The 25,626-nt window shown below is 43.2% G+C and overlaps 1 protein-coding gene across 2 annotated transcripts in view; it reads left to right on the top strand.

The window, feature by feature from the left end:
* The first annotated feature begins 14,796 nt into the window (after window positions 1-14,796).
* Garem1 (GRB2 associated regulator of MAPK1 subtype 1) overlaps window positions 14,797-25,626 on the top strand; it is a 175,085-nt gene continuing 164,255 nt past the window's right edge. For both annotated transcript variants that reach the window (XM_038330689.1, XM_038330688.1), the window contains exon 1: window positions 14,797-15,257. In XM_038330689.1, coding sequence (XP_038186617.1) covers window positions 15,137-15,257 — 121 coding nt within the window. In that variant the 5' untranslated portion in view covers window positions 14,797-15,136. The remainder of the gene's footprint in view (window positions 15,258-25,626) is intronic.

The following is a 25,626-nucleotide window of genomic DNA, read 5'->3' as shown; positions in this document are numbered from 1 at the left end:
AAGATTAGATAATGGTAGCTACCTTCTAGATTATTTAGACTTCTCAAAGTAGAGTGATTAGAAAAATTCTTCGTTATATACTTCTCGCCTGATATTGTTTACTTTTTGTAATTTTATATGATCAGTTCCCATTGTATATAGTTGTATTTGGTTTCTGAATCTGTCTTATTTAGACAAAAAAGGGGAGATGTTGGGGCAGCTGGCCCAATCCCTGCGTTCAGGGGCGTGGCTGCTCCAGCGGGGTAGCCATGCCCCTTAAATAGGATTGGGGAGCCGGAAGGCCCCCGTTCGTTTGCCCTGCGGTCACTCCGCTGGACCCTTGGTTCTGTAAGTTCCCTTATCTCCCTTTGTATTAAACTTGAATAATTATAAAAGGACTATTTTTGGTTATTTCCAATCTTCGCCGCATCAAATCTCCTCAACTGTGTCCTACGGACTGGGATCCTGGGTGTGACAATAGGGAAAAAAGTCACAAAGCACCAGCATTTCTGCTGTCTCTTTCCTCTCCGCAGAAGCAATGTGACCAGCTGCCCCACGCTGCTGCCACCATGCCTTGCCTGTCTTGATAGACTGCACCTTCAAACTGTGGGCCAAAATAAACGTTTCCTTCCTAAAGTTAATTTTGCCAGGTATTTTGTCATAACCATGAGAAAAAATAATTAATACAGACAGATGAGGGACAACCATCTCTTCCAGTGTTACCAAGCAGGTACTAAACACTGTCAACAAACTATTAAAATCATTATTAGTGCTGATGGTAAGTTATTAATGGAAGCAGTCCTTCTGATGTCTAGTTTCCTATAAATAAGCAAAGATGTTGGGTGATGGAAGATTTGATGCCATGATTGGCAGCTACTAGACTCTCCTGGTGGGAAGTCTCTCTGTATAGTGTTGCTTTTATTGTTTAATGAATAAAAATATGTTTTGACCAGTGGCTTAGCAGAGTAGAGCTAGGTGGGGAAACTGAACTAAGTGTTGAGAGAAAGAAGGCAGAGTCAGGAGATACCATGTAGCCCCACCGGGAACAGACATGCTGAAACCTTGCCGGTAAGCCACAGCCACATGATTACACAGACTAATAAAAATGGGTTAAATTAAAATATGAGTTAGTCAATAAAAAGCTAGAGCTAATGGGCCAAGCAGTGATTTTAATAATACAGTTTCGGTGTGGTTATTTCCATTCTGGGCAGCTGGGAACAAACAGGCGGCCTCTTACAACACTCTGCCTGACTGTTCTTGGTGCCTTGAGCAACAAGGGCTGCCATTCAGACAGGCAGATGACCCGCTCTTCTACCTGTACTGACCACTCTGAACACTCCCCAGACAGCTCAAAGAAGCCACTTACTCCTGGGAGCAGGTACTTACTTAGTTGGGACTGTTTCAAGCCATTTAGGTCTAACTGTTTTGACAACCATTTCTATCCAGCCAGAGGAGACACACTGCCCGAGAGCCCTGCAGAGGGACGACTGGGACTGGTGCAAAGGGAATAAGGGCATTATGGGAACCTTCATTTGCATGGAAGTTTGTTTGTCACAAAGCAAACATCCCTTCTCTGGAACCCTAAACAGGCTGTTGGTTCATCTGCTGAGTCCACTAGGAGACATGTTCCTGTGTTGCAATGTCAGGTTCATAACAGAGCAGGCCAGGCTGGTGACAGCAAGAAAGTGGCAGCAGAAGCAGAGATAGCTGAGCAAATGGCTGACTGGCAGAACTGTAGAAGCAGCAAAATACTGGCTTGGTAGCTGAATCAAAGGAGGATCCACGGAGAGCACTGGGCCTGCAGAACTGGGAATATAACAGGAACAATGCCACCTTGACTGTGGCAACAGCGGGGAACCTGAGGGCCCCAGGGTTTGTGAAAGCCTTGACAACCAAAGAGTTGGAGCTAGGGAGCTGTCTCAGACTGTGACAACAGAGGGGCAGAGTGACATTGAAGCAAAGGCCACAACATCAACAATGACAGCATCAGAAGCAGCAGCAATGGCCATAAAGATCAGGGGTCTTAGATACCACAGGCCTAGAAGCTGTAATATCAGCCACTACTAGGAACTGACCAGTCCCAGAGCCTATGCCAGCAAGTTGCAATGACAACTTCCACCACTGACTGAAAAGCGCTGACTCCTTCTGTCTATACAAGAGCTGGAATACTTGTAGAGCTAAGAAGTCTCATGATCCCAGTCTTGTGAGAGCTGTAAAACACTAGACGGTACCACCTACTGCTGCTCCCACCTGCTTGCTGCTGCTCACAGATGCTAAGGAATACAAAGACCAACACTCGGAGAGTTTTTTTCATCTATTCATAATTTCTAACTAGGTAGAGCAAAAAGATCCCAGATTGCCAATGGGTAACACTCCAGTGACGTTGGATATACACCTCTGTCCTGCATTTTTGCTCCCAATTCTAGACTGTTCTTGCCGACTGTCTGTCTGACGTAGTTCACAAACAACTCAAATTTAAAATGCCCACGTTCAACACATTCTCTCTCTTGCTCATCACATATTCATTGGGCTCCTTTTTCCTCCAAGCTGTTAATGGGATCGTCACTACCAGGACCCCAAACAAAAAAATTCATAAAGGATCCTCATTGCTAGTCAGGCATGTCAAGAGAACAAAGTCAATTTAATAGTACCAGGCTGAGATAAACATTGCTCAGTAGATAAGACTCCACCAGGTGATGAGACTGACAATAAAACCCCCTGTAGTTGATCTGTTCCTTCAAAGTCGCTTTGCTTCATCTCTAGCCTGACTTATCACAGATTGAGATAAAATTTCAATGCTAATTGGTTTTTTCAGTCTTTGTCTATGTCCTCCCTTTGTGCTAACTACATGCCTACCTACATTGAATGTCTTAAGGCTGGATTTGCCTTTTATACCTATAATGTCATGATCATTTTTGGAGAATTGCTTCACCCACAATGGGTGAATTAATCAGATTCTGAGGATGTCAGCTTTTTTAATAAGTTTTTTAGATCTGTTCCTTTACTTACACTTCTGGAACTATATTATCCTAGTTAATGTTCTGTGATCTGTCACCAGATTTTTCTCCTGCCTCCGTCTTCTCAGACTTGACCTCTTCAGATCTATTTTGTGTACTCTCTCCAAAATTCAGACCTGATCTTGATACTTACCTGCCATGCTATTCCAGTGGCCCTCCCTCACACAGTAGATTATCAATTACAGGTCTTCGGTGATAAAGCTAATGTCCCTTCCCAGGATGGGCATGTGTGATCTGAATCCTGTCGAATTCTTTCTCTCATCTCAGCTACTCCCTAGCTTGTATCTCATGATACAGGAAAACCAGACTAACTAGAGTGGGTCTCCTGCGCAATGGGCTGCCCTAGCCTCAGTGGTATTCCACATACTGGCCCCTTCCTAGTCCTCTTCCCATGCCTTGTCATGGTCTGGGGTCTTGGACTGTAGCAGGGCTCTCTAGAAGGCCATCTTCTCCAAAGAGGTTGGATTCGTTTCCTAATTCTGAGCAGGCAGGAGACTCTCTTTGCAATACCCCAATGCCACCCTTCTTATCCCCACCCTTGTCTCCATGGGTTTTAATTACAGTGTTTCTGGCTCTCCCACGAATGAACACATCTTTCTGTCCCCACTGGCTTGGAGGGTGCCTCACATATATGAATGCTATAAACACTTATTGAACAAGTGGGTAGATTGATAGGTGGATGGATGAAAACTGGGTAATGAGCTATGGGCATTTATGTGCAGTTTAATTAAAGTATACTTTAAAAGGTAGTCAAAGGATGGAAGGGCAGGCCACTGCCTGTTTCCCTTTTGGAAGGGCACAAGTTACTGGGATAACTATGTCAACAATAGAATACCTCTATCTGTAATTTCAACAATTTCCACACGTTCATTTTCTCTTATTAAACTCTGACAAATTAGAAATGTTAACAGTTGTCTGTCAATGGTGGCACACGCCTTTGATCCCAGCACCTGGGAGGCAGAGGCAGGCAGATCTGAGTTCAAGGCCAGCCTGGTCTACAGAGCAAGTTCCAGGATGCCCAGGACTAAACAACAGTCTTGTCTCAAAAACAAAAAATGTAACTGATAAATTGGAACATAGTCAATATTTTCAACTCAGTATATTTGCTCTTATTAAGTGATAAGCACAGTGCAGTTGTGGTATTAGAAATCAATGTAAAAAAGTGGGTTTTCTGTTACTATATCATAAATCTATTATTTTTAGAGAATTCATTCTCATCATATCAACTTTTAAAAAATGTGGCAAGTGACTTGAGTCCTTGGAAGAGGAACAACTGTGCTAAGTGTAAATGTGACTCTAAATTATTCGTTAATAAGATGAGAAAATATGTAGAAAGGGTAGGTGGAATTTTACATTTCCACTACAATTGAAGTAGTTTTTTTTCTTTTTTTTTTCTCATTTTTTTTTATTAAAGATTTCCATCTCCTCCCCTCCTCCTCCCCCTTCCCTCCCCTCCCTTCCACCCATACCCCCACTCCGCCCCTCTCCAAGACAAAGAGCCATCAGGGTTCTCTTCACTATGTTAAGTCCAAGGTCCTCCCAGCTCCCCCTAAGTCCAGGAAGGTGAGCAACCAAACTGACAAGGCTCACAGTGAGCCCGTCCATGCTGTAGCGTTCACGTTCATTGCCGTTGTCCTTGGTTTCTCAGTCCTCCTCCACCGTCAGCCACCTTCAGAGAGTCCGGTTTGGTCCCCTGTTCCATCAGTCCCATTCCAACTGGACTATCTTGGCATCTGAGGTAGTGCTAGATAAATGTATCTTAAAATAGAATGGGAGTTTGAAGGAGGCAAGGGAAGATGGGGTCTTTTGTGAGTGTCAGACCCTTCAACAGGACCCAAGGAGGGTTTGCATAATCCTGTTAATGGCACATCTTCCAGTACATTAGCAAAACAGTTAGAGCAAAGTGAAACTCAATGACCTCCGCCCCCATGACTCCCCGGTGCCCATTTAAATGCCAGCGGACTGTGAGCACCGATCAACTCAAGCTAGATACCTCCTCATAGGTTTTATCTTCCCATAAGATTTAATGGTAAGGATACGGGGAAATTAAAGACATACATCTTACTGATAAAGTCAACAAGGGAAAAATGTCAAACTTCTGAACTGTTTTGTGGAGGAAATACACACATAGACTTGGGCAGAGGTGTGGTAAACAAGAGTCCTCACAGCTCTACATGGTAAATACTCTCTACTCTTCCCCAACATCTGATGGTTCCTACTATGCCCTCGTATCTTATATTTTTAATCATATTTTTCTACTTATATGTGTTCTTTTCAAAAGCAGGAAGAGGGCTGGTGAAATGGTTTGGCTGTTAAGGGTTAGGCTCATGGCCAAAAATATAAAATGTGGGAAGAACTTATCCCGACTTGTGGCTCTCATTAATTATTCTCTTTATTTAAAGACACAGTATCTTTTTTATCATATTGATTTATTTGCGCTCTCTCTCTCTCTCTCTCTCTCTCTCTCTCTCTCTCTCTTCTCTCCTCCCTTCCGTGTGTGTGTGTGTGTGTGTGTGTGTGTGTGTGTGTCTGTATCACAGAACATGTATGGAACTCAGATGACAACTTACCGTTCTCTCTTTCTACCATATGAATCTCTAGTGATCTGAATAATAAATGTCCCCTATAGTCTTAGGCATTTGAACACTTGGTCCCCAGTTGGTGGTGTTGTTTGGGTAGATTTAGGAGATGAGGCTTTGCTGTGGTAAATACATCACTGGAGGCAAGATTTGAGATTTTAAAGATCCCAGCCATTTCTAGTTCACTCTCTGCTTTGGGTTTGCTGTTCAAGATGTGAGGTCTCACTTGCTGCTCCAGCAGCATGGCTGCCCCATGGCTGCCTCCACCCCACCTTCACAGACTCTAACCCTCTGGAACCATAAGCCCAAATAAACCCTCCTTCTATAAGCTGCCTTGGTCATGGTGGGGTTTTGTTTTTATTGTTGTTGTTTGCTTGTTAACTTTTATTGATTCTTGGTGGATTTCACATCCGGATTCCATTTATCTCCCTATCCCCTTGCATCTGATCATGCAACCTGCCCCCCCCCCCACACACAAAATAAAATTAAAAAAAAATCAAATACCAAACCAACCAAACAACAATGACAACAAATAAACAAACAAATAAATAAATAAATGAAAGAGAAGACTCTCATCTTGTCAGCTGCAGTGTAACCCGCTGAACCACATGGTTTACATGTAGACCGTTCATGTTTACTTCTTTTTTTAATATTTTATTTTATTTATTATGTATAAAATATTCTGTCTGCGTGTGTGCCTGCAAGCCAGAAGAGGGCACAAGACCTCATTACAGATGGTTGTGAGCCACCATGTGGTTGCTGGGAATTGAACTCAGGACCTTTGGAAGAGCAGGCAATGCTCTTAACCACTGAGCCATCTCTCCAGCCCCCTCATGTTTACTTCTTAAGTGTTGATTGTCATGAGTCTCTGATCTGGCCTGAAGCCTCTGGCTTCAGCTACACTATTCAGAATGGTCTCTCCCTGGGACTCCTCTTGGCTGTCCTGTTGTCCTGTGTCTTGGAAATCCTACAGTCTTGTTTCTGTAGCTTCATTCCCTTCACATGGTCCAACAATTCATGGATGAGGTAGATGTTGGGGTGGGACAATTCATAGCCTTGGTTCTGGCCTGGGTGGTAACTATATAGGTCAGTCAGGCAGATTTCCTCCATGTCCACTACCTGGGTGAGCTGTTCTGCACTGGCTTGGTCTGTGCACCCAATGCAGCCTGCAGCAAGGGGTAGTGCCAGGTCTTCTGCTCTCAGGTCCTCAGATCCAGGTCACCCACACTCACACCATCAGGGTCAGCTATATTGTTTTGCCCAGGCAAGGTGCAGAGCCCTCTTTCCTGACTGCTGTAGGGGCAGGGTCAGTTTTCTTGCTCTCACATTCTCAGGGATGGCTCACCAGTGCCCCCTACAATAGTGTCAGCTCTAGCATCTGTCTAGGTGGGGTGCAGGTCCTGCTCTCCGGTGCACTGCAGCTAGTGAGGGGCAAGGCTAGTTCTCTCTTTCTTGTGACCCTGAGCCAACTCTCTAGCCTGCCACAGGTAGCAAAAATGGAGGGTGGGAGGCAAACTCTGCTGCTCTCATGCCTTCTGGGCTGACGCACCTGCATCCCCTACAATAGGATCAGCTCTAGTGTGCTGTCCAGATGCGGTGTAGAGCCGGCTCTCTTATATGCTGCAGCCGGTGAGGGGCAGGGCTAGTTCTCCAACTCAGTCATGGTGTAGTTTGTTTTCTATTAGGGATCAAAAAGTAACTAACACAGGGTCTCAGGGACTGAACTCCAGTTGTCAAGTTCCTTCATCCACCAAGCCATCCATGTTGTCCATTCCCATTAAGTATTCCTTTTTTTTTTTTTTTAGAGCCTGTCCTGGAACTAGCTCTTGTAGACCAGGCTGGCCTCGAACTCACAAAGATCCGCCTGCCTCTGCCTCCCGAGTGCTGGGATTAAAGGCGTGCGCCACCGCCGCCCGGCTTCCCATTAAGTATTATTGCCCTTTATAGACCCACACCTCAGTAAGTACACTCAGTTTATACTGCTGGTTACTAGATGTTCACAGTAGCAGGAGGAGAGTTTGAGGACAGGAACACAGGGCTACCGACTTGAGCACTGAGTACACACTCACTGTGTCACTGAGTGTGAGCTCACTGTATCATTGGGCACTGAGTGTGCACTCACCATGTCACTGAGTGTGAGCTCACTGTATCATTGGGTACCGAGTGTGCACTCACTGTGTCACTGAGTATGAGCTGACTGTATCATTGGGTACTGAGTGTGCACTCACTGTGTTGCTGAGTGTGAGCTCACTGTATGATTGGGCACCGAGTGTGCACTCAGCGTGTCACTGAGTGTGAGCTCACTGTATGTCTGGTGTTCGTGAGTGTTCGCAGGTATATCTGACAGAGGAGTCCAGCACCACCCAGCCTTCTTGCATTGCTCACTAGAGACAGAGTAGAGACTGTGTAACTTAGGAATGCTGGTGGGATGGGCCTTCTGGGGAGGCTGTTTCAGCAGACCTAAAAAGCGCATTCTCTTTCTAGGGAGAGATGCACTGGGAGTCATCTAAACTGCCTCTGACACAAAAACACCTCTGAGACTTCGAGTCAGCAGAGCCACAGACTCACACAGTCTAAAAAGATTTTTTGGCACTAATAATTTAATAATAGAATCGTTTTATTTTGGTACTAATTAGAACAAAATAGAATGTCTTGTACCTTTACTTTGTGACATTAAATAGATAAATTCATTGAGGAAAAAAATCTAAATTATTTCACCAACTACTGTAGTCGGATTTTTTGTGTGATCACCAGCCCACAAATAATGACAGGGAGACTTATTGATTATAAAAGCTCAGCCTTAGTCTAGGCTTATTCTGAACTAGTTCTTATACTTTAAATTAACCCGTATTTTTAACCTATATTTTTTTCACAAGGCTAGCTACTTCATCTCTGTACTGCCCATTGTTTGCTATGCGTCTGACTGGCAATTTTTTCTTACCAGAGTTGTCTGTCTGCCTGTACTCTCCAATCTAGCAATTGGTCATTCAACTTTTTATTACACCAATCACAACAACATTACACAGCGTACAAATATCTTGCAACAAACTACAGACTCTTTTAAGTGTAAAAAATCTTAGCTTATGTATTTAACTAGAGATACAATAGTTAAATTTTGTTTGACCATTATTCTGAGTATATTTTAAAAACAGTTTATTAACCTAGAGAGTTTGTCTTGTCATGCACAAGACCCTTAGTTTGCTTCCTAGCACTGAAAACATCAAAACAACCACAGATCCCTCAAAAAAAAATCATCACCATGCAAAACAAATAATTAATAATTCAATAATTTAGTTTCACATTAGAGAGCATTTATTGAAGCTTTAGGGCTGTATAGATTACCTCTGCCCACTTAACTATGCCACTGAGAAGTCTTGCATAATTACCCAAACTATACAGATTCTCCAACTGGGATCTCACCCTTGCTTCAAGAAAAAAATAGCTCCTGCAAAGAGCCAACTTCTTCACAAACTAGACCTTATAACCTATGAAGCTAACACCCCCCCCCCACACACACACACAGGATGGCTTTGGTAAACTCAACAATTTGTTTCTCAATTTATTCTTGTCATCTGTCATTTTATTTCTGACTTCTTGAAGTTTCTATAACTTTCACCATAATGTTATCTGTTTTGAAGGGCTGAAGATAGTAAAAAAAAAAAAAAAAAAAAAAAAAAAGAACAAGAGAATCTTACCTAAAATCATGCTTCTAAAGACAGAGAAATGACTTAGTGAGTTAAGGTATTTGCCACCGAGCCTAACAATTGAATTCTATCCCCAGGATTCACGTGGTGGGAAGAGAGAATCAACTCCTGCAATTTTCCTCTGGCTTTCACATACATGCACAACAGCTGTGATGTTTCTCTTCATCGTCCTCCAACGGCATTGTAACATCTGTGTTATTCAATGATCTATTTAGGAAGGCCATAGCCTGTATCAAAAGTTAAGAAGAGAAAATTACAAAAGTAAATTTCTTGGCGTCCATTTGGGAGATATATATTAACTTTAGACATACTCAGATATCATCCATCTGTAGTGCCTACTATGTGCTAAGTGTTAGGAAAGCCAACAAAAGACATCCTTTAGAGAGACAGTCATAGCAAGGGATACCACAAATAAGTTAACAATGAACATGCTAACCATGCCAATAATTATAACAACTCTAGTCAGTAAACATAATCTTTACTTTGTTATGAGTGGAGATATCAAGCAGTGGCTCCGATTTCCAGATGAATAGCAGTGAACATTGTCCATATGACTGTGGATCCTAAAAATCTTGATGGTATCTAGACCTGATGGATTGTTTATGATAAAGAGATGCACTGACCTCTGAAATAACACAGAATATGCTGACCTAGGCTATCGATTGGTCATTTCAACAAACATCACTTTCCCTGTACCAAGTATGGTAATAGGAGTTGGAGAAACAGAGAAGAATCTCATACACCCATGCCCACAGCTACTTGGTTTCTAACAGCGAAAGTCAACATGAAAACAGACAGCAATTAACACAGTAGAAGAGGGTATTGCTGGGTGCAATGGCATCACAGACAGGGGGTTTTCCTTTGAAAAGGAGAACATTTCACTGGATACAAGAAGCTGGAGCTAGAAGAGGTATTCCTCAGGAAGAGAGAAGGAGAAAGATTAGAAGACAGGACTGAGAGGATCCCTACAAAGGCGTGCACAGCAAGATGGCCACTGCATCATACGATGTCAGAAGGCAGCCAATAGAAATGAGGCTGTGGGAGGCAGATCAACCACGTAAGAGAATATATGGTTGCACGAAGGGCTTTCTACGCTATTCCTTAGACAACAGGGACACAGACAATGAACAAGTATTTAGCCAGGGAGTGACTTTTAGGTTATCTCTGGCAGTAGCACAGAATTTAACAGAAAGGAAAAGAAGCCTGACGTTCCAGAGAATCATTAGGGCCATGAACTTTGTCATTACGCTTGACCGCTAGATTATTGTGTGCTCCAGGACACTGTGATGTGGGAAGAGCAACATGTAATGTTTTTATCTTGCCGAGCTGATAATGTGGAGAATGAACAAGCTATGTATTTGTGAACAGTGGGCACATAGTTAGGAGGCTAGATTAGTCAGAGTCTGCAGGTATTTCCTGTCCAGTTCACCCTTGGGCTCAAGGCCAGTTCTGCCGGGCTTGCTGTGGCTCATCCATTCCACAGACTCTAAAATTAGGGAGGGAAATCCTATATCACGTCTCCCTTTTGAGGGCTATTCCTCTACTGTGTGCTGGTTTTCCTAAATCTAAGCCTGCCTTTCAATCTGAATCTGTCTCTTCATCTGTCCTCCGAAACAGGCCCCTCCAATAGTACTTTTAATAACACAGACTGAACATTCCTAATTCAAAATTCTAAGTCAGGAAGGTTCCAAAAGTTACGAGTTTTGAGAACTGACAGGATAAGTGAACAATTTCATAGCTGGCCTTAAATGTCAGTCACAGGCACACAGAAAACATATAAAATTACCATCATGGAACTCAAGGGTAGCACACATGCTAAGCACATGTGAAGCCCTGAATTTAAGCCCTAGCACCTACAATAAAATAAAAGAATCCACCATGGTGTTTAGGTATATATGAAATATAAATGATATACATAAAATATATAAAATAGTATATACTCAAGGTATGTATGAAAATAAATGGATTTCATGTTTAAACTAGGATCATCCTCAAGCCATCTTGCGGATCTGAATTTAGGTATATGCAAATATCCTAAAAGAAAAGCAAATGTAAATGGAAACTGCTTGTTCATTTCCTGACTGCTCAAACCTGAATTATTACACAGAAACAACACTGTTTGGCCAATGGCTTAGACATCTTTCTAGCTTATATCTTAAATTAACCTGTTTCTATTAATCTATATATCACCATGAGGCTGTGTCCTACTGGTAAGGTTCTGGTGTCTTTCTCTTTCAGCAGCTGTATGCTGTTTGTCCAACTCCACCTTCTTTCTCCCTGCATTCAGTTTAGTTTTCCCACCTAGTTCTATTCTGTCCTGTCATAGGCCAAAGAAGTTCTTTATTAACCAATGGTAATAAAACATATTCACAGCATACAGAGGGGAATCCCACATCAAGCAAATCTGAAATACTTCTTGTCTTAAGCATTTCAGATAAGGAATACTCAACCTGTACTAGCAAAGTGCTCTCCATGTATCAGACATCAGGCTAATTTCTCAGTATGTATTAAATGATTAGGTTCTCACACAAGCCCTCTGAGATGAATACTATTAATAACTTACAGTTTTCAGAAGAACAAGCCACAGCTTCCCAAGATCCTATACTGGAGCAACAAGGCAGACTGAACTCAAGGATTGCATACATAAAATATTTAAATATTTAAACTTGCATATGTATGTGTATGGAGGTCAGAAGACAACTGGTGGGAGTCAGTTCTTTCCTTCTATCGTGTGAACTCTGGAGATGGAACTCACATTATCAAGCTTGGAAGCAAATGTCTTTATCCACTGCATCACCTCACTGGCCTTGGAGTTGATAGTTTTTATCATCCACCATGGTTTAGAGTACTTGCTATGCTTCTAGAGGACCCGAGTCTGGCTCCAAGCACTTTTATCAGGCAGCTCACAACTACTTAAAACTCTGGCCTCTATGGGCACCTGTACACACGTGGCATGTTTTCTCTCTCTCCCCCTCATTAGCTATCTAAATAAGGCATGTTCATAAAGAATCTGCTGTGCATCTCACCAGCTGTGCTAGTCAGCCTTCCTTTATTATAACAAGTACTTCAGAGGAATCAGCTTCCAGTTGACTCAGAGTTTTAAAGCTTCTGGTGTGGTCCAGAATGGATTGGACTCTGCTTTGGGGCCTCTATAAGATAGAGCAGAGCTTTCACCTCATCACGACTAGGTACTTTGTTTTTCAAGACAGGGTCTCTGTGTAGCCCTGGAACTCACTCTGTAGACCTGGCTGGCCTCACACTCACAGAGATCCTCCTGCTTCTGCCTGCAGAGTGCTGGTGTTAAAGGTGTGTGCCGCCATCACTCAGCTCACCTCATCACATCAAGGAAGCAAAAGAGGGGGAAATGAAGAAGTCAGGGCCCCACAGTTAATTCTTCTCAGGGGTACCCCACCCCAGTAACCCAGAGATTGCTCATCAGTCTCCCTGTCTTACAGGTTGCACCATCTCTGAGCAGCCCCCAATAATCCTCTCATCCATGGGCTCCAGGAAAACATTTAAGATCCAAGCAACAGCACCCTTGCACCCTGCTTTTGAGCTTTTACATACCTTGTACTGGTTTAATAATCCTCAAAATATATTTGGAACTTTGACAGTTCAGTTGATATTTTCATAGTCTTACCAGAGCTCCACCTCATACTTAATATCCTTCTAAAGGATTTCTTCAGGATGTAAAACTTACCAGGAATTAGCTCATTAAAACTTCTTCCCTTCAATACTGAATACTAAAATGAAATCTTTTCTACCAGGTCAGCAATAACAGAAAATCTAATATAAGACCTTTATTGACTTAAAAGCAAATCTGATTACATTAATCTTTTTATTTTTGTCTTGTGTTTAGGTCATAGGTCACCAGTCCTTTTTGTGAGAGAGAACTACTTTTCATATTCTCCAAAGCTTTTAAGGAGATTAGACTAGAAACAGAAAGTGATGTTTTTAAAAAGTCAGTTTACCATATAAAGATCAGGACCTACTTACTGGACAAATGAAGGACCCCTGGCCTTATCTAACCATAGATATTTTCTGTTATCTTTCTTCTTTTTGAGTCTAAGCTTTATTTTCAGAAACGATTAAGAATATTTACAAAAAATAGTTGGTACTCAGCACACTATGGTTTTGAAACGTGAGTTATGAACCTTTGATGCAATTTATTTTTCTTCACGACTGAAAAATTAACATGAATGACACCGAATGCAGAACTTTAGCAGAAGAGTTAGTAGATAATATAACAAATATTCTAAAGTGAGAGGCCCGGGAAGAAGTAAGTAATAATCTCATAATCTCATGTTTTTCTTCAAAAGCAAATGCACTGGCTTCTTTATGGGGACAGATTTTTCTTAAGCCAGCCTTCTTAGAGGCAGTTGAACCTTTCCTGGCCCCTGGAAGCTTTCTGTCTTTTGTATACCGAAACACCTAATACTGAAAATGTGTTGAAGGAACACGTTCACTTCAGGAATTGCTCACCTCTCCTAATTGAACTTCATTCATGTGAGAAAAGAAAAAAAATCAACACGCAACTCCGGAGTGTGCCTGGAAAATAGGAACCTTGCAAACCCTTCTATTATCTGAGCTCCTACAGCAACAAGCAAACCCTGTTTCAAACTGTGGGCATTATTATGATGGAAAGCAATCTGTGGGTTGAATGCTAGCACCGCCTCCCAAGAGCTGTGTTGTTTTGTGACATCCCCCAAAGTTCTGGTAGCATGTTTAGGAAAGGGTATTTGTCCCTGATTCTCAAAAAAACTCGCTGCCCTTTCCCTCTGCGCATCGGAGGAGGGTGGCCTCCTGGAAGGTGATACTCCCCAGCTTTTGCATCCTGCCTCGCAGCTATACTTGAGCTGATTACAGAAACTTCCAGCTCTGTCTGTAGAGTTGAGTAAAAAGCACCGTGGAAGGTTAGCTCTACAGGCTCTTTCCCGGCAGGGTCCCTAAAGCCAGGAGAACCTGCAGCTGGCCAGAGGCAACAGCAGAGTTCTCCACGAAGAGCGCTGCACCGCGGGCTCCGGGAAGGACGCGCTGGGCGAAGCTGCAGGGCGCGCGAGCGGTCGGACGGGGGAGCGAGAGCCAAAGCTTGCGGAGAGCAGCCGAGCGGGCACCGCAGTCCCGGGAGCCGCCTCGGAGGGAGGCTGAGCTCCCAGCTAGAGAAATGTGCAGAAGGCGGAGCGAGGGAGGCGGGGTTAGGTGGAGGGAGGCGGAGCTAGAAGAAGGCGTGATTATATGGGGGCGGGACGTGTGGAAGATTAAATTTACTTGAAGGTAGGCGGAGCTAGTGGTGGAGCCCGAGCTCCAGGGAGGTGAAGCCTGCTCTCCAGAGAGGAGGAGCTAGAGGCGTGGAGGCAGAATCCGAGCCAAAGAGGCGAGGCCCGAGGTGGGGAGGCGGAGCCTGTGCCCCACGGAGGCGGAGTCCTCGGTGGGAGGCGGGCACGGAGGCGGTGCCGGGGCGGGCTGCGCAGGCGTCCCTTGCACCTTGTTGATTAGTCAGTGCCGGGAGCGCTGCTATGGCGTTCCTCGGACCCGCGGCTCCTCCTCACACAGTGCTCGAGGCGGAGGCTAGGAGGGGGCCGAGGAGGAGGAGGCGGGCGGCCGGCCGCCGCAGCTGCGGAGCCGGGGCCAGGGGAGGCGGAGCGGGAGGCGCCGCAGCCAGCCGGACCGCCTGCAGTGTTCCCCTGGCTTGAGGGCGCGGGACGCCAGCCATGCCTCGGTGTGGCCGCTGAAGCCGGGCGCCGGCGTCCCCGCCGCTGTGCCTCGCTGCCAGGCTGCCTGCGGCGGGAGAGCGAAGCCGCCCGCCAGCCAGCGGTGGAGCGGGAGAGGGAGCGCGGGGCCGAGGGAGGCGGGGAAGATGGACCCGGTGCCCTCGTTGGGCTGCAGCCTCAAGGATGTGAAGTGGAGCCCAGTGGCTGTGCCGCTCGACCTGCTGGTCAGCACCTACCGGCTGCCCCAGATCGCGCGGCTGGACAGCGGTGAGTACCGGCGGGGCGCGCGGGTGCCAGGAAGGGTGGGACCGGGGAGCGGGGTAGTGTTCGCCCCTAGCCGTCTACTTGGCCTATGAGGCTGCCGCAGCCCTGGCGCGTTGCTCTTCATTCCCCCCCAGCCGCCGCCGCCGCCGCCGCCGCCGCCGCCGCCGCCGCCGCCAGAGAGGTGCAAATCAGAACCCTTGTAGTGCAGTTAATAAGGGCACCTTAAAAAAAAAATCAACATCGTGGAAACCTGCAGATAGTAACCTTGGACGCAAGAATTACTCAATCTGGGAACCCTGAAGTTATCTTAAGCAACTTTCTGACAAAAATAATTGGGCTCTAGGTGGTATCTTGTTTGGAGTGCTCTCTTCAACCGGCCCGCTCTATGTCTGCCAAGAAGCTGCAGAAAAGCTCCCGGGTGACCCAATGAAAACGATCACGTTTCTTGGAGATCTTTTATTACAGCTCGTCTATTCTGTTTAACACAACAACGAGTGATTTAGGGTTGTGTGCAGAAAATGTCTTTAGCAGAAGTGATGGTATGCTCACGGTTAATTATTAGCTTAGCGCGCTTCCAGCTTAGAAAAAAATATTTTAAGCCACTAAAACATATTGATTTGCAATCTGAGCTCTGAACCAAGAAATGCCTGTATTTCCTGAAACTGACCACAAGAAAACAGCCAAGAACACCCCCTACACACACACACACACACACACACAGAGAGAGAGAGAGAGAGAGAGAGAGAGAGAGAGAGAGAGAGAGAGAGAGAGAGAGAGATTATTCTGCACGGTGACATCTGCAAACAAATATGTAGATTGCTACTGTCAGTCAAGTGGACACCTTTATGTTTGAGAGTTGTGACATTGGAGGGGACATTTTAAATGGTGTCTGGTTTTTGCACTGTAACTTCACCAGGTTAGCTTCTTGGGATTTCAGATTGTAGGGAGAAGTCTGCTTTGCTGTAGGGCAGCAGGCCCCGGGCTGGCAGCAGGCAGTGCATAGATAGAGCCGTGGTCACACGCAAGCCCGATTAAAACAGGTTTGAGCGGAAGATATCCTTTCTTCCAGCTACAGACACCTGCCTTACTCCTTGCTTTCTAGAGTAAAAGAGTGTTTCACTGGACACACACAGATGCCCCCAAGGAAGACTTACTCTATTGCTTGTCTGTGGGGTTAGGTTAGACACTGGAATTAACACAGAGGAAAGTTGTGAGAGCAGGACAACATTGGTATGCTTTCTGTCCTTGTCTGGTTGGTGGTGGTGGTTGTGGTGGGCCCTGGGAAGAAACTGGGAGTTTATAAACTAAGAATGAAGTGTACGGTGATAATAACTGTTGAATCGAGGTGAGGACAGATGGCATACTGAGGCATTTCTGCTTGGCATGGGGGTGGTGAAGTGTGTTGTGCTTTAATATGTATCTGCAGGTGTGTATGGTGTGTGTGTGTGTGTGTGTTTGTGCGTGTGTGTGCGCAGTTTCATTTCCTCCTTCCCTGAGCAAAACTGTATGTTTTGGCAGGTTGTGAATCTTTACCTTTCCATTTCCAGACCTTCCCTCATCGCTGCAAACTCTGCCAAAACTTCCTAGCTAGGCAAGAGAGCATGGGTGCATATAGTATGCAAATCACTGAGCCCTCCTCCAAGTCGAAGTGCAAAGAGGCTGTGTATCAGCCTCAGACACAACTCTTGGTCTCATTATCCACTTTCCTACCCCTGTCATTCATTAAAAGGAGCTGAATCAGCACTGAGCTCACCCCACACTTCTTTTCAAATTAGGATGTGGGCTGCAAGTCTTAACACTGTGTCCTTTCAAGCATTGGGATGGATTTTGATTACCATGTGTAATTCTAGTTCTTTATTGTAAATTCCTCTTGCAATTTCCACTTGAGGAGCACTTCAGCACACCAAAGTCATACTTGTAGCCAGTACTACTGCATCCCTGGTTATTTAGTAACCAATTCCATCTCTTTTTTTGTTAGCATAGATTTTAATAGCTGCATAATATTCTGTGGGAATGGCTATAACATATATCTATCTGGTTCCCTATTGGTGGATATTAAATTGTGTTTATATCTACTCCCTCGTCAATGGGTCTAAAGTTGCTGCTTCTTCTTCTTCTCCTCTTTCTCTCTCTCCCTCTTTCTCTCCCTCTCCCTCTTTAATACTTGTAAATTCTGAGATAATAAACATTCCTATACATAGGCTTCTCTTGGGGGTGAGAATGTATTCCTATCTTGCCGAAAGCACATGTGAATCCCTTTAAAACTGTGATACACTTGCCATTGCTCTCCAGACCAAGGGTTATATTCATGCAAACATAGGCATTGTGGGAATCACTGGCCCATATCCTTACTGTGGTAGTTTACTCTTTGTTTACTTCTTAAATCTTTGCTAATTTGATGGGATGGGGGACAAGTTATTTTAACAGTTTAATTTGGGTAGACTTTAAAAGAGCCAAACCATAGATTCTTTACATTAACAAGTTTCACTGCAGTACTGAGGACAGGTTAAGGGCTTTGCTAGCATAGTTCCAAATGCCCCTGGTAAACTCGCAGGCTTTGTAGAGTCCTAATTTGGTGTGTGTTTTTTGCCCAGTTTTAATGCTACGGGAATATTTTAGACACACACAAACACACAAACATCTGCTTAGACAGGAAAAGTAGTAATTTTTACAAATTATTTGCTTTAAAAGAAACCAAAAAGAAATGGAAAGACACGCCACAAGTTGACATTACGCCAAGACGAAGATAGGGACCACCTTTAAGCTGTTGTGAAAGAGCGTTGGAAGTTGGAGTTGGTCAGTGTTGATCATCGGAGCCTGCTGTATGTAGGCATGTTTCCACATGTTGCACACATGTCTCTGCTCCTCAGCAGCCCTGCTTTAAGGATTTAGGGGCCTGGACTCTGAGAACTTGAGCAAGAAATTAAAAATGAGCAGTGGGGCTCCCGGCAGCTTTCCTGCGGCTTCTGTGCTGCCCCTTATCACAGGCTCCTGCGGAGAGGCAGTGGATGGGGCTGGTCTGACTTCTGCTCTAAATAGCCTCACTGTCTCTGAAAGCTTGAGGACCAGAAAGTCAGTTTTGAAAGTGGTGTAGGCACCGAAGTAAGTGCTGAAGTCAACCATCGGATGTAGATGACTTTCTGCTTCCCAAAGGAGTGGCTGAAAAGGGAAGAAGGGAGGTTATAGACAGGAGAGAGAGGGAGGGCGAAGGAAATAAGTGGTGTTTGGGGCTTGCATTTGTATCTGCTCAAATAGCTTCTTTGTACATTTACTATTAAAAAAGTAGTAACTCTACAATATGTAAAGAATTTTCCAATTCTTTGCCCGAGACAGGCCAGTTAGATGCATTCAACTTGATATATTCAATGATGGAATTTTTTTGTTGACTGTTTTGTGTGTGTGTGTGTGTGTGTGTGTGTGTGTGTGTGTGTGTTTGATTTTTATGATAGGGTTTTTCTGTAGATTTGCTGCCTATCCTGGAACTAGCTCTTGTAGACTAGGCTGGCCTTGAACTCAGAGATCCGCCTGCCTCGGCTCCGGGATTAAAGGTGTGCGCCACCACCACCACCCGGCTCAATGACGGAAAATTTAAATTACATTTATGTGTGTGTGTGTGTGTGTGTGTGTGTGTGTGTGTTTGCATATGCATGCCACAGTGCACATGTGATGGGCAGAGAACAACTCGTGGGAGTCAGTTCTCTCTTTCCACCACGTGGGGGATGGAACTCAGGTCATCAGACTTGGCTGCAACTGTCTTTACCTACTAAACCATCTTGCTAGCTCTCCTGTGAAGAAATTTGTCTTTGAGTAGTAAGTATCCCCTTGCGATCTTTGTACCCCTGGCCAGTGTATTTGAGAAAGATCTGGGAGAAAACATACATATGAGTTACTGGAATTTCGTGGGTAAAGGACCATTGAGGGGTAGGTGAAGAGCAGCTTCCGTCATCACAGAAGTGGTCCCCACAGGAGAGAAGTCCTTCCACCATAGTCATGGCGCAAGCAGAATGCCTTTTAAATAAGTAGCTTTGTAAGTGGGGAATCTGGAAATACACTGGCCTGTGGTATTGAGGAAACTTGGAAATAGTTGGTTTTACCTTTGAACAGTTTGAAGAATGCTGGTACAAGGGTAGTAAAAAAGAGGTCAAGGCTTTGTTTTCCAAAAGGAAAAATGATGGAGAGAGGAAAAAAGAAGGTGATATGAGATGGAGACAGGTAAATAAAACAGCTCTAGTCTTCTGCCTCATTGTATCAGTTACTCTTTCCCCTCTGGGATCCGGTATCGAGCCAGAAGCAACTTAAGGAAGACAAGGTTAACTATGGCTCACAGTCTGAGTGGTGTTAGTCATCCTGGGAAGAAGGCCTAGTGATGGGGGCATGCGCTGTGGTCGCAGGACCTTGTGGAAGTTGCTTGCTCACATCCCTGCGATCAGGAAGCAGAGAGAGATTGGTGACACCCGGATGGCTTTCTTCTTCACTTCTGTTTTCAGACTGGATCCCAACCCCCAGTGTGGTGCCTCCCACGTTCAGAGTAAGTCTTTTGCCTGTAGCTGATTCTTTCTGGAAAAAAGCTAACATATACACCCCAAGCGTGTCTCAGTAATAAGTCTGGTCATGTTTCTTAATCCAGTCGAGCTGCCTATTGAAATTAACTATTGTATTAGCTATAGGGGAAGTCCATTCTGATTCTGTGCCTTGGGGTATTGGGTGGTGGGAACTTGGGTTTAGCATTGTGCTGAGTTGTTCTGTGGCTTTTATCAGTTGTGCACCTGGAGACTGTAGAAGCAGAAATATGAACAATTAGACCCCCCAGTGGGCTCCAAATGGCTGCTTGCAAATGTCAGAGATCCTTCGAAATCCATGCTCTGCCTTTGAAATTCATGTAAGTTCTGACACAGTGCTCTATGATTGATGTGTGTGTGTGTGTGTAAAATGTTGCTATGTTAAATTAGCAATGTATAAATATTGCCCCAGAAGGCATATATACTTGTCTAGGGCTTCATTTCTCTCTGGCAGTCTGTATTTCCAATATAGAGGGTGCATATATAAGCCCAGGGAAGATAAAAATGATGATAAATGATATCAAGAACTTGGAGTCAAGAACTCTCTTGTACAATCTTGATCAAGTCTCTTCATTTCTTTCATTTGTAGTTTTTTTTTCATGGAGGAAAAATAGACATACCTGCCTCTGATGTGTCTTGTAAATGGATCTATAATATTAACTAATATTCTTTAAGACTATACTATGTAATGCCCTGTTATAGGTATTAGAATTATAGAGAAAAACTTTGGAGCCAGCAGTCTTGTGTATCTGCTTATTTTGGCGTTAATGTAATAGCATATATGAATTACATGTATATTGCATAATAGCATATATGCATATTTAAGATTGGCATAAAGATGCTTATATGCTTTCAAAGGGAGGCTTCTGCATATATCATTGAGAGTGCAGAAGGAGCAAGAACAATAGATTGTAGTACACTTATACAGGTAGAGGGAGGAACAGAAATGCTCCATGTGGCTTATCCTGGTTCCTTCTGTGAATTATAGATACCATAGACATCTGCAGGTTATAAAAAGGACTAAGTCTTCATCAGTGCAAAAGTGTTATAAACTAACTCAAGATTGGGCCAAGAGAGGCTGAAGTCAGGAAGGATTTTTAAGTGAATCTAGTCATGTGATACCAAAGTAATGAGGTGAGGCATTTAAACATTTGAGTGTATGTTTACATGGTTTGGCTATATCGTGGTCTTTTTAGTGCCTATGATTACTTTTGTATATAAGGCACATGGTAGGAGAGCCGGTTTAATGTTCTCTCATACACTGTATACTTCTAGGTTTTCCTAGTTCTCCCTTACTCTGATTACTGGCCATGTCTAAAAGTGATGAACTCAGGATGGGAGAGGATGTTGTCTTAGGCAGTGGACGGTTATAAATATTTATATCCAAGAGGCGAGGGCGGCCGTAGCTACTTTAGTGTCTTTATATTCAAGAACCATGGTTGTTTTGAAAGTCTTACATGAAATGCATTTCCACACTGGCATTGAGAATCTGGGAAAATGCTTCGACTGTTGTGATCATCTGCATCATCAGTTGAAGAGGGAGTATTTTGGGTCTCTTTCTCTCATTGGCTGCCTTACTAAAATAGCCAGTTCTTGTAGGCCAGCTTGTAAACTCATTTATTTTTGTTGGCTCTCCCTGAGGGATCTGTCTTTTCACTTACTAAACCACAGCTCGTGGAAGACTCATAAACTCCCCTCTAGTCTTAACAGGACCCTCAGTCTTTAGTACACCAGCTCATATGTACAAAATGAAAAGTAACTCCCATTCATGGTTATGTATTTTATCATTCTTGAAGAAGATGCAAAATATCTGCTAAAACATTTTACATTTCTAGAGGCTAATTCTTTCACGGAAAAGCCTCCCCCACTTCCCTACCCACTTCTACTCTGAAATCCACAAGAATCTTTTCTCCAACTTCAGGTCAAAGTTACCTAGAACTCTTTTTATTATTTCTCAGTTCCTCACACAGACCCCATCATAAGGGAGGCTCTGGGTAAGCCTTTAACAAGTGAATGAGCCAATCTCACTGTTAATAACTGTGTGCAGGCCTGTAATAGCAGTTCACCTTGTCCCATTTGAGGCAGATATTATATTATTAAGTTTATAAATTAGAATCAGCCTTCTAGGCAAGCAACAAGAAAACTAAGACACTCATAGACCATCATAATTTATAAGACAATGGTTTATGGAGCTGTTAGTTATAGTATTTTAAGTAAATTCTTTTTAGAAATTGTGACTTATTTTTAGGCTAACTAAAAGTTTACTGACTAAATAGATCAACTGTCATGCTAACATCAAGGTGACTCTCCATGTTGCATGGGGACATGCCTTTGAATTTTAAAACTTTGATGTCATAGTGCTCACGTGATCCCCTTGTTCACACTAGAATGCTGTAATCCTTGAGACCGGTCATCTCTTACCTCTAGAAAGGCCCAGTGAGGTAGCCATCTCTCTAACTGCCCAGGACCTCAGCATGGACACTAGCAACTTTATTTCTTAGCAAAGCAAACCACTTGGTTCAAATGTGCCACAAGACTATAGTTGCTAATTTGAAGCAGTTGTCTCTTCCTAGAATAGCCATAAAACTGACTGTAGTGTCTTAATCCCAGACAATGAGTTTCCTTTTATGCCCTTGAAGGAGTATTCTGTCATAGGAAAGGAAGGAAAAACAACACTCCCAAGCCCTTTGCAGGACTGTGGATGAATTGCCTTACAATACAGGGCAAGTCATTGTAATTGGTTCTGCTAATTGTTAAACCCATATTGAAATATTTAAACACCACTTGGGCTTGAATGGCTTAATGGTTGTTTAATAAGTACCATGTTATTGAATTTAAAATGCAGTATGAATTCCTTACCACTGTGGAGATGTTTGTTATTCTGGGTAACACTAAGCATGACTGAGAATTGTTGGGAGTGGGAAAGATTTACAGAGGTTGTGTGTGCTGGTTAATTTTCTGAACTTGATAGAAAATTTTCTTCAGCTACACACTTTTATTTTCTTTATTAGGGTGATAGTTTCTTTAATAACAAATTTTAAGATGTTGGAAATGAAACATGCTATCTTTCTATCAAGGGACTAGATTTACATATCTCAAAATAACAGACAAGAGTCGTCCCCTTTGCGTTGCTTTCTTGCTTTCGAACATGTCTACTGCCGTGTAGGCAGTACAAACACTGGCTATTGTAGAGGCTGTCATCCATTCATAAAAAGGTTGAAGAATTTCTGAGAAAACCTTTCATGACACATGATCGTCTGTCTCTACAGGTGCTGTTTCTTCTGTAAGTGATGCTCACTTTCAATTACCTTCTCCTATAGTCACCAAACACCAGTGAGAGTGGTCAGAACCAAGGGACTAGCATATGCCCAGTCCGCCGTCATTTCTGAGCCGAGTTTCATGCTCTCAGCTCTTATTTCAGACAGTTTCAGGGTGTTCACATTTAGAAGAATTCAACATTTTTTACCTTGGGGCAGCCCACAAAATCAGTCAAACTCCAGGCCCAAGTTAAAAAGCAACTTAATTAGTTGAGAGAGAGGCGTGTGTGCATATGTGAGAGCTAAGTGCCCTAGAAGGCTCAAATTACCTACTTAAAAATAACACGTAACAGAAAGCTGTATTAAGAGGCTGCCCTTATTTTTTTTTCTGTTTATTTTGGTCCCATGTTTTGGTCAGTTAAGATGGAGTCAGAAGATAGGTTTGGCAGTAATTTCAGAAGCTCATTTATCATAGTTATGTATATCAGTCAAGCTTAATTTCAGTCATGCATCACAAGTTGAAAATTACACACAGACACACACACACACACACCACACACCACACACAGTGACTTACACAACATGGAGAAGCCTATTGGTATGTTGTCCAAGACTGACACGCCAGGTTCAGAGTTGAAAATTTACACCATTCCTCTGTCTTTCTGCTTTGCCCGCTTCAGGCCGTTGTCACTGTCAAGGTGACCTCATGGTTCTGAATGGCTGCTGGAACCCTAAGCTATTTTGTCTGCGGCTCACATAGCAAGAAGGGCCAAAGGGTATGTTCTAGTTCCTTGCCACATCTCGCTCACAGGACTTTGGCACTTTGGCATGGAAGTGTCAGAAGGCAGAGTTGAAGTCTGACCTGTAACTGAGGGTCCCTATGGCAAGAGATGGGTGCACTGGGCATGAGGGACCGCCTGTTACTCAGAAGGGTTTTAGGGCAGCTGTAGCTCCCTGACATCTCCCTTGTATTTAAGAAGCCTGTTTGCTTGCTTATTTGTTTGTTGGGGGGTGGTAATTAGGACTTACGCATGCTAGGCAAGTAATCTACCATGAGCTATACCCTCAGCCAAGAAACTCGTCATTAGAGCTGAGAATGCTGTACCAAAAGTAGGCCTCGAAGAGTTACGCGCCTGTAGGAACGGTGGCTGTGGCATACCTCACCTTATTCTATGAAGAGTTATGCATTTATTAGGATTGGTGGCTACAGCACACCCCACCTTATTCTACGAAGAGTTATGTATTGGTTAGAATCGGTGGCTACAGCACACCCCACCTTATTCTACGAAGAGTTATGTATTGGTTAGAATCGGTGGCTACAGCACACCCCACCTTATTCTTGCTTCCGCTTGTATACTTTTCACTTTCTCTCTGACTTGATGCACTCGTGGGATTAGCTGTATGATATTTGAGAGATGTTTTCCCCCTATTCTGGCCCCTTGGCCAGAAAGATGTGACAATTGTAATTAAAACAGTATTTTCTATTTTCATTGTTACAGGGAATTTGGAAAGTATAGAACAAGAAGGCAGAGTGAATATTGGTTTTAAACTCGAAGGTCATATTGATTGTCAGATAACAACTGGTATTAGACAGATATGTAAGACAGATGTGGAATGTAAGGAGAAAACATGTAATCATGGGACCAACCTGTACATCACTCAGACCTGCACACTGCTGCATTGTACTTCATTATTTCTGGAAGGTAGAATTATTAACATTAATGGACTTGTGCCTTACCAGTAAATCACCATTAGTTTTTTTCATCATTTTCCTGTTGTAAGACATGCCTTTTGAGTGTGCTGTTTTCGAGAACATTTTTGTATTTACGTTGGTCAGTTTCTTATCATATTATTCTTTGAGGCTCCCAGAAGCAAAAGTGTTGCTTTTCGATTGTGAGGTGCTGGTGAAGCACAGCTAGGTATGTTTAGTCCAGTGGTTCTCAACCTTCTCTGAGCTCTCACCTTTTCATACAGTTCCTCATGCAATGATGACCACCAACCAATAGTTATTTTCGTTACTACTTCCTAACTGTAATTTTGCTACTATTATGGATCATAATATAAATATCTGATATGCTGGCTATCTGATGTGGCTTCCAAAAGGGGGCCATGACCCACAGGTTGAGAACCACTGGTTGAGTATGTGATGAGTAAGCCTGTCACTTTGTATGTCATTTCTTATTCTCTGCTAATTTAGATAATTTAAAAAAATCATCCTTTTTCTCATTTGTATTAGTGTTTCTTTGGTTACAGTTAAATTAGCTTCAATAATAAATTTTATGTGAATTTCCTGAGATTTTTATTCAATTAAAAAAATTTTGCAAAGATCTTGTGATCACAATAACACAAATCTTAATGCACTTTATGTTGTTTTATGGAGTATTTATGGATAATCTCAAGTTTATCAGAAGTTAACCATTTTCTAAATTTTCTTTCCATTTTTCTTTTTACTGTTAAATAGTCGTTACCTCTGTTTTTGTAATTGAATAGTTATGATTATTTAAAAATAGTGCATGCTTTCTTTTTTGCATGTAATCCATAACATGCCCAAAGTGA

The sequence above is a fragment of the Arvicola amphibius genome, chromosome 5 (assembly GCF_903992535.2).
Source record: "Arvicola amphibius chromosome 5, mArvAmp1.2, whole genome shotgun sequence".
Taxonomy (NCBI): Eukaryota; Metazoa; Chordata; class Mammalia; order Rodentia; family Cricetidae; genus Arvicola; species Arvicola amphibius.
This window is presented reverse-complemented; position numbering and strand designations above follow the sequence as displayed.